General features: G+C 41.9%; 1 protein-coding gene across 2 annotated transcripts in view; it reads right to left on the bottom strand.

The window, feature by feature from the left end:
* The window catches only part of PRKG1 (protein kinase cGMP-dependent 1), a gene marked incomplete at both ends in the record, with an annotated part of 385,856 nt that overhangs the window by 173,257 nt on the left and 194,712 nt on the right, over positions 1–17,887 (bottom strand). For both annotated transcript variants that reach the window (XM_079535711.1, XM_079535712.1), the window contains one exon: positions 856–961. In XM_079535711.1, the coding sequence (XP_079391837.1) occupies positions 856–961 (106 nt within the window). The remainder of the gene's footprint in view (positions 1–855; positions 962–17,887) is intronic.

The following is a 17,887-nucleotide window of genomic DNA, read 5'->3' as shown; positions in this document are numbered from 1 at the left end:
AGAAGAAGCCCAAATTGGATGAAATTTGTGCAAGTTCCTACCTTCCAGCAAAAGAATGTTCCTCTCAGGTAAATTACCTCTCATCACTTTTGCTTGGGAGGGGAGTGATTCATCAGAGAACGGTCTGATCTGGGACAAATCTGCTGCGGTAATGACTTAATAACGATGGAATTACAACATCACTCTGACTCAGGCAACTTTTTTTCTCTAGGATTCGGTGATGTTATGCTCCTATTTGGTATTGCTTTGCTGATACGAAATGTAGGCAGTTGTTCACTGCTATGACAGATCTGAATTATTGGGATATCAGCCCCTGCTTTGGTAAGGAGGATTTGCCATACTTTGTGATGGTAGCACTAACACAATGATGTTTGTGAGACTGAGGTCAAAATTAAAGAGTGAAAGTTTATGCTTTTCTTGCTGCTCATTTAAACCACACTTTACAGAAATCCACAGCTTTTGCTTCACTAGAAACTTGCATTTTGCCTGTAGAAATGCAAAAGTACACTTAAAATGGACTTGGTTCTACAACCAGATGTTTTCACAGGGAGGTTTTTATTTGATGGGCATTTTCTGCAATAGAGAAGCTTTGAATGACTCATAGCAAAGCTTCATTTATATGATGGCTGTGGCACTCTTTGCAAATGAATAACTCACAATGGGAATGAAACTAAAGAGCAATGCAACCCCTCTTGGTGATCACCCAACTTTGGCTGGAGGATACCACTTACAGATGGTTAAACAGCAAACAAAAAGAAATTGAAAGAACACAAATCAAACACTGCATTCACAAAAAAGTCAAAGATGAGGACAACAGTTTCACTGTATTTCTTATAAAGAAAACAAGCGCCATACCTTTTTAAAAATTCCATATACTCAGTATGCTTGATGAGGCCTGTCCTCATCATTATTGTTTGAAAACATTGCCGATCAATAGCCCAAAGTTTCACATTTACGAGAGCTGGAAAAAAAAAAAAAAGAAAAAAAAAAAGAAAAAAAAAAACAAGACAAGGGGAAAAATGTAATTAGCAAAATTTCAGAATTTGAAAATTTGTTGTGAAATGCAGAGGAAACTAATTACGTCATGAGAAAACATGAAAATGGGTACACACTTCAAAATAGTAATGTTAAACTCATCTGCCAGACAATGGACTAAGCATGCATTGAAGCGATTCAAAATATGCATCTAGCTAAATTTTATCTCTACTGTACGTGGGCTATGGGAAGATTGTCTAAAACCAATCATGCCACTGAGCTGGGGAGAAGTCAGGCTGAAAGCAGGCAACAAATTAGGGGCTGGGTTTATCAACTGGGATACATCACTCTTGATGCGTGGCCAATAACAATGAGTGATTTGGGGATGTTTTTAGCACATTATCACGTTTGAGAGGCAGAACAAATCATTAACGCTTCATTCTACTTTCAATGAATGTGACAAGAAGTTTGGATATAAGGAAGAAGATTTTTACAGTAAGGGTGGTGAGGCACAGTTAGAAGTTGCCCAGAGAGGTGGTGGATGTCCCATCCTTGGAGACATTCAGGGTCAGGCTGGATGAGGCTCTAAGCACCTGATGGAGCTGGGGGTGTCCCTGATCACTGCAGAGAGTTGGACCAGATGGCCTTTAAAGGACTCTTCCAACTCAAATGAATTCTATAGAATTCTGTGATTCTATGACAAACTTCTCATTGACCTTATAGGTGTCCACAGGTATTATTACAGTTTTTGGAGCTTTCAAATATTTTTTTTTCAGTTTTCATAGCCACATTTCTGATAAGTTTCAAGAACTCATTATTACACACTGCATACTACACCATATACTCCTGAAGTAAGAATCCCACTGCAAAATCAAATAAAAAAGATTAACATTGCATTATGCTAAAAGAAAACAGTATCATGTGAAGGTGATGCAAAGAAACCAAAATGGTCCAGATTTTCGTGTTAGAAGCAGCTGAGACATTGTATTAACTATAAACGCTTTCATACACAGCCCTACTATTAAAGAGTTTCTTCTTAGAGGAAATGTTCAAGTAAACAAAACTACTCTCAAGACCTTTGCAGTCGTATTTTCTTTCAAAGAGTAATTGCAATAAATTCCATCTTCATATCTCATTTCACTACAGGGAAAAATAGTGAGAAAATACTTTCAATAAAATATTTAGATACATTCTCATGAATAAAATCCAATAAATTATTTTGCTTTTATTTTCTAGTCTTTCAGTTCACAGTCTGGTTATTGTGGTTTTACCCATATAAACAGTCACGGGAAGTAAAATCTTACAAGTGCAAATCACAATTTTTCTTCTCAAATTGCAATGCAGAACAAAGTGAATTTATCAGAAATTTCTTTTTGGAGTGTAGTTTTCAAGACAGAAGTTCATTTTTGAGAAATGCTTTTTGTTTTAGAATTAGACAGATTGGAAAGTATGATTTATAGCTCTTAGTATGAGACCCTTCCATAAAATACAGTTTTTCACTTTCCACTCTGAAAAGCGGAGGAAACAGGTAATATGGTTGGGATCCCAATTTTTGTTTTTCTTCTCATACATTAAGTCATTTACTTGTTTTCAGATGAGCTCTGATAAAAGAGGAAGAAACAAATTTTATTTAACAGAGTGGTGGGGGACACTGGTAAGGAAGCTCTCCTGTTGTATTTGCTGATGAAGGTTGATATCAAGTCACCAGAAAGTGCACAGTCTCAGTAAATTTAGTGGGAGCATGAAAGCATAGGCTTGTAAAGGAGCTCCTTCCATAGATGTGAAGAAGTGCAGGTAATTTCAGCTAGCCTGACCATTTCAGGCTGTTTTTTATACAGTACAGTGAAGGACTGGTAGGTAAATAAGGCAACTTGGTTGGTCATGAATGGCAAAACCATGGGTAATTTCATACTAAAAAAAGAATTTTTAAAAAGATTAGCAAATGTGGAAACAATGAATGAAATACAGTTTATATTTTGGAATCAAAAATCCAACAGCATCACAGCGCTCTGCCACGAACACGTGTTTTCCAACACATCTTAGCAGATCATCAGTTCATCAAGTGCAGACATTCTGTAGGGAGAAATTAGAGGTTCCACCTGTACTGTTTTCATACAACCTTCACAGCAAAGGCTTAGCTGTTCAGCTGACACCACAAGTTGAGCGAGCTCCAAAGACAGCAATTATCTGAGTTTACTGTTCTTTCTACTGCCTCTTGTAATTCTGAAAGACAGGGCATCCTTCCCATAAATAATCCTGCTCAATGCAGTTTCACGATGTATTTTAACAGATTCATCACTGTATGCCAACAGCTGAAGAGCGGGAGTTTCCTCCCGGAATCAGCTCCAGCCAGCTGGCCCTCCATGGCTGCATCCGGTTGGGGCCAAACTCCTGCTGGGCTCCATTCACAGCTCCAGCACCACCCGAGGAACCTCACTGCTACCCTGGAGATCTGCCACTTACACTCATAGGAAGTGCAGTATCACTGCTTAAATCTGACTGATAGCTAGCAGCTAACTCATCTTTCTATTTCACATGTGTAGTCGATGGCAATCTTATGCAGCGTATTTTCCTTCGCACAAGAGGGTCAGCTGTAGCTGCAGAGACACCACCTATCTCTGCAATCCACACGGGCACCAAGGAGCTGCTTATCAGCAGCCAACACTCCCTCATACCCCTCTGATACAGACGCAGTATAAGTACTACATCGTTTCTGATATCAGTCCCCCAAGACCAGAAAGGCACCGCTGCCGGCATGTGCCATGCACGCTCGTACTCGGCCTCTTAATACGGCCAGGTTAACAGCACAGGTAATTTAGCATCACTCGAGCAAAACAAGGATCCATTTATGTCTGCCGGAAATTGTTCTGTAAGACAAATGGCTGCAGCCCTGGCAGTGTGCATGGGAGCACAGGAGGAGAGGCTTTTAATGAGCCTACAAAAAGCCACAGCTCCCTGAAGTTACCCTCTGACACCCCCAAGTTATATATGTGTATACTTGCAAGTAGATACATGCAACTACATCACTACTGGTGTAGCTACACATTTACACAGAACCACTTTACATAAAGATAACAGACACAGATGCACAGCAGCTCACTAACCAGGGCTGTGCAGCTCAGGTGAAGGCACATGCAGACACTGCCCTTCTGTACTGCTCATTATACTCTTTGCTGATACTTTTATTGTGCCTGACGGTAAACAATATTGCAATAATAGCTAATGACAGCAGAGATCTAGATGCCAATAAGACCCTTATAATCAGGTGCGAGTATCATCTCATTAGGCTTCAAATCCTCCATAAATGTGTTGGAGGGTGAGTGTGGAGCAGCACGAGCTCTGTGAGATTGGAAGATGTTAGCAACTTCAAAGAGATACATTTATGAGTGCCCCGGAGATGAAAGCTATGTACGTGGGAAGTACACCATGAAGTCAATCCCAAAGCGAGCAACTGAGTCATAGAAGATAGAGAGAAGTGATTTTCTCATCTATCCCTCTGCATAAAGCATGTGTTAGAAAACTCTCTGGGAAGCATGATCTCAGGAGGAAAGCTTATTCTCTGACTGTAAAAACTAGTGGTAAATAACACTGAAAACAGATGTGTGTCCATCTATCTGTAATGCGGGTTTCATAAGATTTCTCAATAAAATATTATACTGCAATCAAAGGAGATAAAGGGAGTTACACTACAATTAAAGTTGATGGGCTCCTTTGCACTTATTCATACTTCAGACGTGACGGCTGGGACTTAGCTTTATTTCTATAATTCCACACAATGCAATCATTGATCATCCCAGAAGCCACTAAATTTTGTCTGGCAATGACAAATGAAAAAGTAGTATGGGTGGTGCTCACAACCTAGGGTATATTGTAAGATACATACTGTGATAAATATGAAGGGGCAACAGGGATGCCCAGGACAAGGAGTTCTTTGATTCCTAAATCCCACTTGTAAATGTGCAAAAAACTCTCATTTTACATGATGCTGTTGATCAGAAATATCAACATAGTATCACCACCGCATTTGTTGGAGCCACAGTTCTTCAGATTAGAACAGGACAGGGGAAAAGAACTTGATATCCAAGTTTGCATTTCCAGTATTCAGCGTGGCTAGACTTACTGTTTTGAAGGAGATGCTACAGTGTGGTGAGAACTGGGGCAAGTCCTGCCAGAGGAAGAAGTTTTCCTTTTCCATTCTTTTATCCCAGTGGACCCAGTGGGTGAAACTCAAGAGCTCGAGGCTCAGAGAGGAGCCGCTCCTTTTCTCTCTGCACTATATGCAAAGGAAGGGAAACGGGGGCGGGGGGAACTGGAAAGTTTAATTGAAAACAATATTGACATCCTCAGTTGAGGCATGTACCAACTGTTCTGCAGGACCTGGAGTCCCTCATTGCCCAGCCCTGCAGGCAGAATTCATTGCCTCACTTCTGCTTTTAGGCTGTTTTATTCAAATCACTGTTTCTCAGCTCAGAAAAGCCTCAGGCAAAGAACTGTGTCCTTGGGGTCTTTCTGGCAGTGGGGGTAAGTAAAGTACCCATCCTAACTTGTGTTCGGTGTTGTGGGAGTGCTCAGAAAATTAAGCTGCAGCAGAAATAGAGTCATTTCCAGGACTTCTGTCTCATAGTGTGCATCTTATAAAATAATGATGAAAAGCATGTGTACGTTTAACTAAACAGAAGGAGCATATTGCATTATTCTACCCTTTCAGACACACCATGAATGATGCAGGAAGACGCAGCAGGCTCCGCTGCAGGATGTGGCACAGAGGGGATTTATTTAACAGCTGGAACAACAACAGATTTCTCCACTCTCAGACAATTGTGCTTCCAGTTTCTGACAACAGTGGCACCCATACAAGGAGGTGTTCAACCCAATATTCTCTGCTTTCTCAACAGATCCCCTCACTGAACTCCACAGTGCTACTTTGCCACTTCATGCTGCATGAACAAAGGAGTACTTTTATACTGGGACAATGAAAGATGCAACATTCAAGCAGAGATAGGGAAAAAAACCCACATTAACGTTTCTTCTTCCAGCATGATTTATATCATATAGTGCTCCTAAAACTGGATTTCAATAATAAAAAATGAAAACATCCACAGAAGCAGAAGACAATACTTTTGCATCCTGTGGCTGGAGTTGGCATGCAACTGCATCTTTCTCATGGTATGAGCACAGGTTTGTAGCAAACACAGCACAATCAGCAATGTGCTGTGTGTGCACTGAAGTTTGCATCTGCTCCATCCATATCTTCTGGGCTGCCCATTTGGGAATGGCCTTTAAAGTACAGTGCCCATAAATGTGTGCTTTTACGAGCGCCTGAATTACTGGTATATTAGTGTGAGCTGGCAAATGTAGAGCCAGACTGCACCCTTACTTTGATCTTCCTTGTTTTTTTTTCCTGCCGTCTCCCTCTCTGAGCTTGACGATTCCAGTGTCAAAAATGCACATACTGGATGTAACACAAAACCACAGTGCGCTGAAGTTCCCAGGCTGTAGGTCTCATCTGGAGTACTGAGGGTAAATGCTGTTCACGGTGCTTCAGTACTTGAGCTTTTTTCAGGCCTCCAATAAAATCAATTTCTTATCTGGATTTGCACCATGTTTCACTAAAATAGCACTTCCCATTGCCATGGGTCCTGTGGTGTAGGATGCACTGACCTGGAGGCAGAAGCACACAGCAATGGTTGTGGGATGCGCCGTTCCTAAGGTCCCCTTGCATGGCCAGGGCATTAACCTAGAGGCAGCCCTACTTTGTGTGTCCAATGTACACTAAGCAACAGGCATTTTGATTTCAGGGCTCCTCCTTCCTGGTAGCAACCTTGTGAGGTTTTTGCTCTTGAAATTCCTTTAACTCCATCTTAAATGAGGGCCAATTGCAGGGTCACAGGAGCTGAGGCACAAGGAAAGCCATCACTCACTACCAAGTGTGACAAAGCAGAGAGAGGCAGATATTCAACACTGTTTTTTCTCAGCCATGCTGGGTGGGATACAAAAAACCCAAGGTCTTTGCCATTCCTCCCCTTGGCATAAGACCCCTTCTCAGTGCATTATACATATATACAATCAGAGGTAGACAAATGGGTAAGGATCAGAATGGTACTGCTTTTTAAAGAGCCGCATTTGGCTGCTGGACCAGCACTGCTTTCAGTGGATGCTGGTGATGCATTAGTGAGGAAGAAACAAGCAGGAAGGAAATGACTTAATAAAAATGTTCCAGAGTTTTGCTCTTGCTACAATAAACTATGAAGACCCAGGATATCCCGGGATCTGTGTATATTTTGCATAGGAATAAGCACTGGAAATGTCTGCATAGAAATGCCTGGATAAGATCAAATATGACTACGACAATAAACTAATGGAAACGGTTACTAATAAAACTAACAGATATAAAAAAGAAAGCAAACAACGCCAAAACTGACCCCCTCCAGGGCTTCTCTGAGTTTGAAGGAGAGGGCTCAGCAAGCTCTACAGAAAATGTAGCACATAAAAGGTTTTTTTCAAAGTAACAGAAGGAATACACAGAGTTGGTGAAGTCTCCTAGCAGGCTGCCAGAAAATCCTCCTGAATTATACTACATGACGCACAGAGCAGCCCTCTGACAGACTGTCCCCCTCTACCTAACTCTGCCTGTTTCTAGCTGCCTGCATCTTGTTTGGTCGTTTCCTCCAGAATGAAGTCATCCCTCGTGTTTACCTTACAGTAATATCAACTATGAAGACACCTGGGGAAAGCAAAGTTATCCCAAATGAAACACTGCAGGGAAGCCGTAATTTTCATCAAGTCATTTCTACATCCACAACTTCTGCTCAGCCTTAATTAGAAGCTAACAAAAAGAGTAACACAGTTGATATTTAATTATGTACAACTAAGAGAATTCACCACAGCTTTTATTGTGATTCTGTATTTTGTGCTGGGGAACGTGGACCAACACCTCCTCCCACTGAAGCTCCTGAACACTGCCGTGACAACAAAAGGGTCCACTTAAAATAGAAATAAAAAGGGATCTGTTCACCTCATTGCCCATTTTACTATGGTTCTCTCTCAAGAGCAAGCTGCACGATCCAGCCTTCAGCCCTGCCACCTTCACCAGCCGCTTCCAAGGAAACGACCCCACATCTCCTACCAGATGATTTGACCTCATCCCATCCACGGTGGTTTGTTCAGTAAGCCCCAGTGTTTGCCTGAGGGTAAATATCGATATTCGATTGCACCCAATTCCAAAGCCCCTCCAGATATCTCAGTCCTCCTTCAGGGACACGAAACTTAACGAGACAAGCATTAATTAGGCTTTTTGAAAGGCTTTCATTGTATTGCTTTTTTTCCTTTGAATTTCAAAACACATCCCCATAATTTGTATTACAAAAAATGGTAATTAGATGCCATTTGCTGTCTTTAAGCTAAACGTTATTTTACATAACCTTTACTGTGTCATTTTATTCATCCCTTCTGTATAAATATAGTTCTACTCTTTTTACAGTTCTACGATACAGGCATTTCTCTAGGTTTTTAATTAAACTCACCTTCCTCAACAAAGAGCTCACCAACTTCTTCAGAATCTGTATTTATTGCAGTACTGAACATCCATATAAAAGATGAAAGCTGAAGGCGATCCTTAAAGTAGTTCAGAAAGAATGATTTGAAAGGCACAAAATAAACTTCGAGTACTACTCTAAGTTTGATGGCAGCTGGTATCTGTTGGGTGAGCTAACGAAAAACCATCGAGGGTCGAAAGCTTAAATTTTAGTTGCTCAAACATCTAATTTAAAACAACAAATACTGATAACTGCGTATTGCATTTGAGGTCCTGAAGAGGGGTTGAAACAAAATGTCTCCAATTATTTTTCAAACAGGAGAAAAATGGGGATGAGATCAGCTTAGGATGCATCAACTCACTGGCATGCCAAGATCCACAAAGAGGAACCCGTGCCTAAGAGGAGCGAATTCAGTAACATACTTGCATTTAGAAGAGATTTACAGATCAGTTCTTGCTCACTGCCTACAGGGCTCTCAACCACAGGAAGTTTAATATACCCCACTAGAGGAGGCATTTTAATATTGCCCTAATTTGAAAGAGAAACTGATAAATGAAGAAGCAAGGTTGGGGCTCTGTTAAAAAGCAAATGGAAAAAAATAGCAGTATACTGATGAGACATCTTGGAGAGAATGCCCAGTGTGGAAACTAATGTCCTGCTAAATGGGTGGGGGCTGTATCTGGAAAGGAGGAATTACTCTGCTGCTGGCAAACATGGTGTAGAAGACATGCACACAGCTTATGTTACTAGGGCAGAAAGGGAAAACCTCAGGCTTCAGCATCTGTAGCTCTTGGTTAATTGTGAATATAGATAAGAGCCTTCTGAGGAGTTTATAATGACCATGTAAGTACGTCCTGCAGGCTTCACTTGTTCCATTTCTTAGAAGTCTAAAGGGCTGGACAAATGTGCCTTTGATCGTACTTCTGCTGAAAGGGACTTTCAAACCAAGTAGCTGAAAAAGAGGCACATTTTGGTGTTCAGCCTGAAAACCTTGAGAAGTGGCTTGGCAAGTTGGTTAAAATGTACATAACATGAGCACGGAAGTGGGAACCAACAGGGCAGAACTCAGGCTTAATTTTTAAGACAATCTGCACAAGTTTAGAGCTAGTTTCATTATCATCAGAGCTAAAAGAATAAGAGAAGAAAGCACTCCAATATTCTGAGGATATGTATATGTGGAAATTGTAATGGAGCTAAGTATTTTTAAAATGATGGAAAAACAAACATAGGATTTTATATTCTGTTTGAAAGAATAAGGATACGTGGCTATCAGAAAAGGTCTGCTTGTGAAAATAAGAAAAAGGAGCACACATGCAATGCCTTTTCGAAAAGGAAAGCTGAAGCACTTTGTAAGTAACTGTATTTATGAAAGCTATAAAGTGCACAACATCCTTGGAAAAGAAGTGAGCATTTCCGCTGCCGCTCACAGCAAGTTTTGCCAGGACTTCAGATCTCCTGCATGCAGTTTCTTAGGCTGACAAAGCTGTACCTTTCCACTCCCCACATCTGCATTAGCTCTTTCACTGCACCCAAGGTAGTGCTAAACCCAAGCCAGGAGAGTTCAACTCTTCTACTTGCAGAGATGATCTCAAGGTGGAGGTCTTTCTATAGAAGAACACACCTGGGGGCACCAATACATTCTCCAATTTAAAAGGAAGGCTTTTTTTTTTTTTTTTTTTTTTAAAGAGAGCTGTTCACATAGAGAAAAATTAGTTATGCTTCCTAAAAATATCAAACCATCTTACAGCCCTTTTTGTCCAGCTCCAAGTGCTGTTTGCCTGTCTAGCTCCAAAAGGTAGCTTGTACTGTCGGCTTCCCATACAGCTTAGTCAAGCAGACAGATCAGCATGGAGCTATGCAGAAGCCCATTTACACAGCAGGACACTTGCACTTACAATTCCACACCGTGGGACGCTTTAATTCATGAATAACAACATCAGAGATAAGAGAAGTATCATATATGACTTTGCTATGTATAACTAATTGACTGGTTGCATCTTTCTGGCAGGACAATTTTGATTGAGAAGCCTAATTAAAGCAGCAGAAGTTAGCTCTGAAATTAGAGTACAGAATAGACTGTTTTTTTTTTTCCTTTATGTAACAAGTATCAAAATATTCCCATGCTACCTTTCTCACCCTGCTATGCATAAAACCCCTTCACAGCTCCAGCATGCAAAATTTGCTGCAGGAACTAATGGGATCCCTAGGGCCTCATCTGGGTTTCCTGCCTCCTCCCTCCTAGTACAGCTGTCCCTGGGATGCATTGTGCCATTCAGATCTGCAGAGCTGTGCCTGTGGCCAGCGTGTCTAGAAGTGCAAGGAAAACTGCCGAGCAAAAGGACACACATAAACAAAAGATGAATTTGGGGGCTGCTGCATGTAGAAGAGCAGCATAAAATTAAGCAAAGCAATGGAATTCACATTCTGTGAATGGTGAAGAAGCAGTGATAGCTGAGCCCAGGGCAGTACAACATGGGAACAGTCACCTCTCTGAGATCAGGCATGCTCCTGACCAACAGAGGCAGAGCTAAGGCACAAACTTTTCCACATTCCGATTAAAATAGACCTAAGGTTCTAACCACCAGTCTCACCAACTTCAGGCATCACAAGCGGCCAGCTACACACCCAGGTACAGCATCGCAAGTGAAGGTTTCTGTCACCTCTCACCACTTGCAGCTGTATACTCCCAGCAAAATACTGTCTATACTTCTGAAGTAGCGTAGTACAAATTGCTGCTGTCTGTAAATAAGGCTCTGAGATATGCATTTGAGTCACAATGTTTTGAGAAGGTCAGAAAAGCTAAATCACACGTCTGGCAGCACGCTAGGAATATCAAACGCCTGGAAACCTCAGCAAGATGGAAACTGCTCATCACAGCGATGAAACCAGAATTTCCAAGCTGAACTTTAAACAAAGCTTAAAATACATTTTTAAAACCTTCCCCTATTTCCTAACAGCAACGTTTCCAACAGGATGATGAAATAACCCAACCCAGACCAGTGCCCCTCCACTCAGATAGTGCATCAGATAATGCCAATCAGAGGTCTGAGGGCTTGCACCAGCCCCAAAGGCTCAAGCTATTTCTCTCCTGAGCATTAGCAAATTCCCACAAGCATACTTTTTAGAGGCTTGGCTCATCAGCTATCCCTTGGATCCATTTGCTTTGTATTCCCTTTTTAGATGATGTCTTATGGATGCCATGGTATTACCAATGAGAGCCTAAAATCTCTCCTTCTGTTTGCTCATCGCCCACCACTGCCTAAAAATGTCATTCCAGCCCCATTTCTTCCTTTTCATTACCTCTTTTCCACCTCTGCACACCCTCCCCCAAGACCCAGAACCTTCCCCATTTCAGAGATACCATCTCCCACAGTCTTCCAACCCACAGGGGAAGCTGCAGAGGGTACGTGCAAAAAGAGCCTTACTTTGTTAGGACAGCAATATTTATATTGTTGCTTCCTACCAAAGATCTATCACTGCCCCACTGTGCGTTCACAGAGCAGCTGCTCCTGATGTTTTAGCTATGCCTTAACAGCATCTGTTGAAGTAGCTCACAACTCAATTGAGTCCCCATCCAAGCCAGAGTACTTATCTGGGACTGCAGGAAGCATCTGAGATACCTCCATGGGAGAGGGCAGAAGACCCCAGGAGGACAGTGTGACGTGACACCAACAGATACAAAAGGGTGCTGGCTGGGTTGTTATAAAGCAGCTGAATGATGTGACAAGATAATAGTGCTCTAAATCTTCAGAGCTTTAAGCTGTGACTCAAACACTCATCTCCACTTCCTTTACATCTTCTTCTCTGTGCTTCCAACTCACTACAGCTTCATTCTCCTGCTCATTAATTCTGACACGTTCAAGCTGTTGAGTGCCAAGCCATGAAAAGAGCACTAACTACAGCGTTTGGCTGGGAAATGCACAGCAGTGCTACGAGCTATTGCAATCTATTGGTAATCTCCATTCCCACAGAGCAGTAACACAGTCAACCAGAGCTGTGTGGGAACTTTGCTTCTTTCAAAGAAAAGGGATTGTGCTTTGACAGCTGTCTAAATCAGAGCATTCAGTCCACCTCTTATGTTTTTTTCCCCTAGATTTTAATTAATAGATGGTAACAGGGGAATGACTATATAGCTTACCCGGTCCTTATCTTTACACCAGGGATGTGCAGGCATGATGTAGATAACACAGGACTCCTGGGCTGTCAGCCTCCTGTCCCTATTGTTGCGCTGGTGGAAAAGCACCAAGGGCTGTGATCAGCTGAACTAGGAAGAACGTTATGTGGTGCCAAAGCTTTTTCTTTTTTTTTTTTTTCTGCTCAAGCTTTTAAGACCTCCATTAACTCAGCAGCAAACATTGGCATGAGCTGTTGCAATGCCAATAAGAAATAGAAGAGCGGCCTCACATCTGTGGGAAAGGCAATAAGAACACCCCACCTCTGGTTAGCAAGTCCCATACTACCAGCTTTAGCTCTAAGGAGTGGAAAACTGGCTAAGTAACAGCAGCCATTGCAAAGAGTCAGAACCAAAGCAGGGAGCATGTTTTGCTGCAAGCTGAATGAGGCTGCTTCTCCTAGCAAGAGGCAGAACAGCCTCTTGCTCAAGTTGCTTCAGTACCTGACTGCCTTGCTGGCATGTTTACTTTAACAAGTTTTAACAAGCAGTCATATTCAGGAGTCAGCATTATATTTCAATCAGTACCAAATTTAATATTCTGGGATACAGTTCTTAAACAAATAGGTGCCTCCTTGATAAACACCTGTCCCAGCAGAGATGGCAGGCTCTGGGCTCATCTTTCCTTCAGAAGGATTACAGCCCAGCCCTGAGCCTCCACACCAGTATACCCTAAAATGCCCTGTATTAAAATAGGACCATAGTACCTGATGCCTGTTCATAAGATTTAAAGTGCCTTTCCAGGAGATTACTTCCTGCCCACAGTAAGACATACAGGCAAGCATGCAAAGTCATCACATCTTAATGCTGCTCCTAATAGCATGTTAGATTGATCACCCAACCCACAGTTTCCCTGTGCTCTGGGGCTGCAGCACGAGCCACGGGCATGCACCGCTCAACAGCAGCCCTGCTCCTACATAGCCAGAGGCATGGAAATGGCCAGCAGCCAAGGGTTGGCCTGCCTGCTTTACTTATTCAGGCTCGAGGTAAAGGGGCACCCACTAAAACTCCCTTGCTGAAGAAACATTTCAGCATTACAGATTGTTTCAGTTCTGGAAAAGAGCACAGCCAACTGAAAGCCAGTGCTTGTATCAGGCATCCCAGTTGTACTGAAGCATTTCAGCATTCAGAAATCATGTTAAGAGAACATTCCAGAGTATTTTTTCTTCCAATGAAAACATTAATTATGTTACAATTCTCCCATCCCCAGCCAGCAGCCATTTGTAGTTGTTCCTATGCCTTTGGGAGGTAATGTCGAGTCAAGGATAATTGAGGATAAGGAGCACTGCAGGCTGCCACAGTCTAAAATGTGTGTAAAATCTGTTCTTCTGCGAATGACACCTGCTGGGACACAATGACCTGCCTGCAGGAGCTGTGCTTCACATGTGTTCACCACCCATACATCCCCCTACCCACAATTTAGGGAACTGCAACACATTAACCACCTAGAATTTTGCGTCTGCAAAATGCTGAGTGCATTGGAGACGATCCAGAGAAGTATATAAGTGCAGATACATATTAAAAGAATGAGAATTGAGACCTCCAGCCCCAGCAGTGCTATTTCTGTGCTTACAGCTCACCACCATTCCACTGATTGAATTAGCTTGGCCTAATCCCACCATTGAAATTACTGTGAATTGACTGAGTTAGGCACCTTAAATAAGAAAGAAATTGTTTTCTGTAAGTATGCAGAACCTGCAATGAGGACAGAAATTGAAATGAGACAAGACAGCGAGCGTTCCATTCCCCTGCTCTTCTCCAGCTGGTGGAAGAGGCACAGGCATTGTTGGCCTCTGTGATTTTGGTCAGGGAAAAAGGGAATCCTTTCTGTTTACCTCCACCTCCTTGAATTTTTATGAAGTGTGTCTTTTTGTGTTCTACAGAGATGAAGCTGCAGGCTTATTAAACACATTTATACAACATATATTCAGAGGGGAGATTCAGAACCAGCTTACTTTAGCAGAGCACTAACAGGAAAGAGCTGAAGGCATTTACAGACACGTACTGAGGGCTGAGCCCTTTAAGCAATTGGGTTTTATTTCCAACTTTTGTGCTTCCATGATCTTAGAGGAGAAAAAAGAAATGGTTTAAAGCACTGTACAAGAAACAGAAGCACCATGTGCCAATGCACCCTCAGTAATGTCTATGCCAAACTGAAGCCAAACACTCTCCCCAAGTCTCACAGCATGCCAGATTTCCGCAATTACACTGTTCCAAAGCTATAAAAAGTAGCTCTTGAGAAAACATTCCTTGTGTGCTCCTTTTCTAGCCATCACTCTCCGAACTTCCCACCAGATCTGCTTGCCAGGCATCAGGAACAGTGACCATTAGCTGATGATGCTCCAAAAATAAAATTCCATTGGTTGGTTTCCTAAGGCAAAGAACAAAGGAAGCTTACAGGACTGGAAAACCATTTCATTCAGAAGCCTGCATCCCTAGCAATGGGACTCAACAGCCTAGAAGAAGGACAATACTGACATCCAAGTATAAGAGACCCCAGAAAGAGCACTATTAAAAATGTACAAAAATAGGTAGCAGAACTAAGGCGAACTACAGACATCTTGTGTAAGGCATTTGAAAATCTCTAAGATACATGAATCACAACGCCTTATTTTAAAATTAAGGTATTCGGCATCTCAGAAGTGTGTTGGGAAACACTTGGTAATAGAGCACACAACCCCATGGAAACAGCAGTGCCAGACACTGGAGCACTTGAGCCATTCTTCTTTGAGCAATGGCTCAATTCTTGGCTCATTCTTTTTTGAGCAAGGAATCCCAGAATTGTTTCAGTAACATCAAAGTCTCCTCCTTGCAGCAGTGCCTCAACTTGGTAAAAGAACACCCCCTGGGCCAGACCCAAAGGTCTGCTTGCTGCAATACCAATCTCAGTAACCCTGAAAAAGTGAAAAATCAAAACCATCACTACAGCATGCTTCACTTCCAAAGAAAAGTTACCTAGAAAAGAGACTAGAATGAGAAGGTCAAAAAGAAAAAGAAAAATTCAAGGCAGCGTAACAACTGCCTCACTGCACCTATGAGAGTTCTGAAGGAAAAATATATTAGCTATCCCCTACAGGACTAAAAAAAAAAAAAAAAAAAAAAAAAAAAAAAAAAAAAAAAAAAAAAAAAAAAAGAAAAGCAATAAGTGCTATAATGGGTAAACAGCAAAGTGCAAAAAGATAGCAGAAGTAAAACATAACCTTTAAAAATGGTGACTGCACACTCAAATGGGGGAAAGAAGAAAAGCAGGAATGTCACAAGAGCAGTGTCAGCTGTGCCAGGCTGCTAAACAGCCAAAACCCTCCAGCAAAAGATGCACAAAAAACCAACTCACAAGCACAAACAGGGAAAATAATTGTGTGACAGTCATTCAGATAGCTTGCAGAGTTCTATGCGTTTTACATGATTAAGTGCTTAACCTACAGAAAAAACCCTAGTACTTAAACAAGAGAAAGTATGAAAACCCATGAAATCCAGCTTGAGTCACTCTCTGCAACTGCACAAGAACAAACTGCTCGCACATGTTGAGGAACATACGTTCTTTTGTATTTAAAAGCAAAAGTTCTGTAGGCTTACATTGTCTTTCCCTGCTCCCCTGAAGTTGCAACTGGAAAACACCCTTTGGAAATGCTGCATTTAATTTGTACGATCAGGTACTGCACTGAGTTATGGGAGTTTCTGTCAGTGTGCCTTACATTGCTAAATCATCAAAGCTTGGAAAAAATCAGCCTGAAATTTCACCACTGGCATGTCTTGTACGTGTGCTTGGATCACTAAGAATACTTGCAGCTGACCCACACCAGTCCTCTCAGCGTGAAACTAAGAGCTTCTGCACACCTGCTGCTGGCTCTGCCTATTGCCATGCACTGGAAATAAAAGTGATGAGTGGCACCAAAGCAAACAACCCAACCCACTGACGTGCAGCAATATCAGACTTCCTCCAGGCAAAAATCATGGAATTTTTTCAGTTGGAATAGACCTTTAAAGGCCATCTGGTCCAACTCTCCTGCAGTGAACAGGGACACCCACAGCTCCATCAGGAGTTCAGAGCCTCAGCCAGCCTGACCTTGCCCCAGGGACAGGGCATCCACAACACCTCTGGATAACTTGTTCCTCATCACCCTTTCCATAAATAACTTCTCCTTCATATCCAATCTAAACCTCCCCTCTGCTAGTTTGCAACCATTTCCCCCTTGCCCTATTTTTTTTTTTTTTTTCTTTTAAATATAGAACCAAAACAGAGCAGAGCTCTCCCTAAGCTGAGTGCTGGCCTCTTGCAGCTTGGGGCAGCGAGGCAATCCTCAGTGCTCTATCCACAACATGCCCCCTGCTGCACCTGGCCCACATTCCTGACAGCTGTTGGGTTTTATCCCATTTATGAGCATTTCCTTACTCCCATCTGCACCACCACCCATATGCTGTCAGCCCAACTCCAAGCCATGGATTTACTTTTCTTTTTATGCTGCTATTTTTCTCCTACAGCTTGAATTTTGTGGGAGATCCCCAGGCTTTTGCTTTCACGGAACAATATATCAACAACAGAGACCTCACTCCTAAATCATAAAGCCCAACTCCAAGGCTCCCATAGAGAAACAGGATTGTTATTCTTTTCATCCAGCTTCTAGTTTATCTGCATTTATTCTGCTTTGTAACCATCATACATTTCCCTACGACACTCCCCAACATTCTTCTACTATTACTGAGACCAAGATAAAGCACAACTGTTGAGTGAAATGCTGCTTTCCCCACAGCTGAGCTTTGTCTGTAGTCATTTACCATCCCACAGAGATACTTTCAAAGGCATCTCCTACACAGCTACATAAAAAATATTTAGAAGTAGTCCTGTAATAAGCTGCCACTTTAAATCATTCACATCCATATGTTCAGACTATTGAATTTGGGGAATAGAAAAAAAATAGACCAAAAGGAGCGTGCAGAAGGACATGCATCTGATTGGCCTGCCATGTATTTTACAATGGGATAATCACTACTCAAATATTTGGTGATAGAAGAGCTACTGACTACTTTATATTAAACCCACATTATTATTTAATTATAGATTTTACACTTCACTATATAATTTAGCAGCTATTTAGTTTTTGCTATATTTTATTACAATCCTACCACTTTCCAAAGCAAAGAAGCCTCTATGTTTAAATCCATTATCTACAGAAACTATTAACATCTAAGGGCACGCTGGAGAAAG

Source organism: Tetrao urogallus (genome assembly GCF_951394365.1).
Source record: "Tetrao urogallus genome assembly, chromosome: 5".
Classification (NCBI taxonomy): domain Eukaryota; kingdom Metazoa; phylum Chordata; class Aves; order Galliformes; family Phasianidae; genus Tetrao; species Tetrao urogallus.
This window is presented reverse-complemented; position numbering and strand designations above follow the sequence as displayed.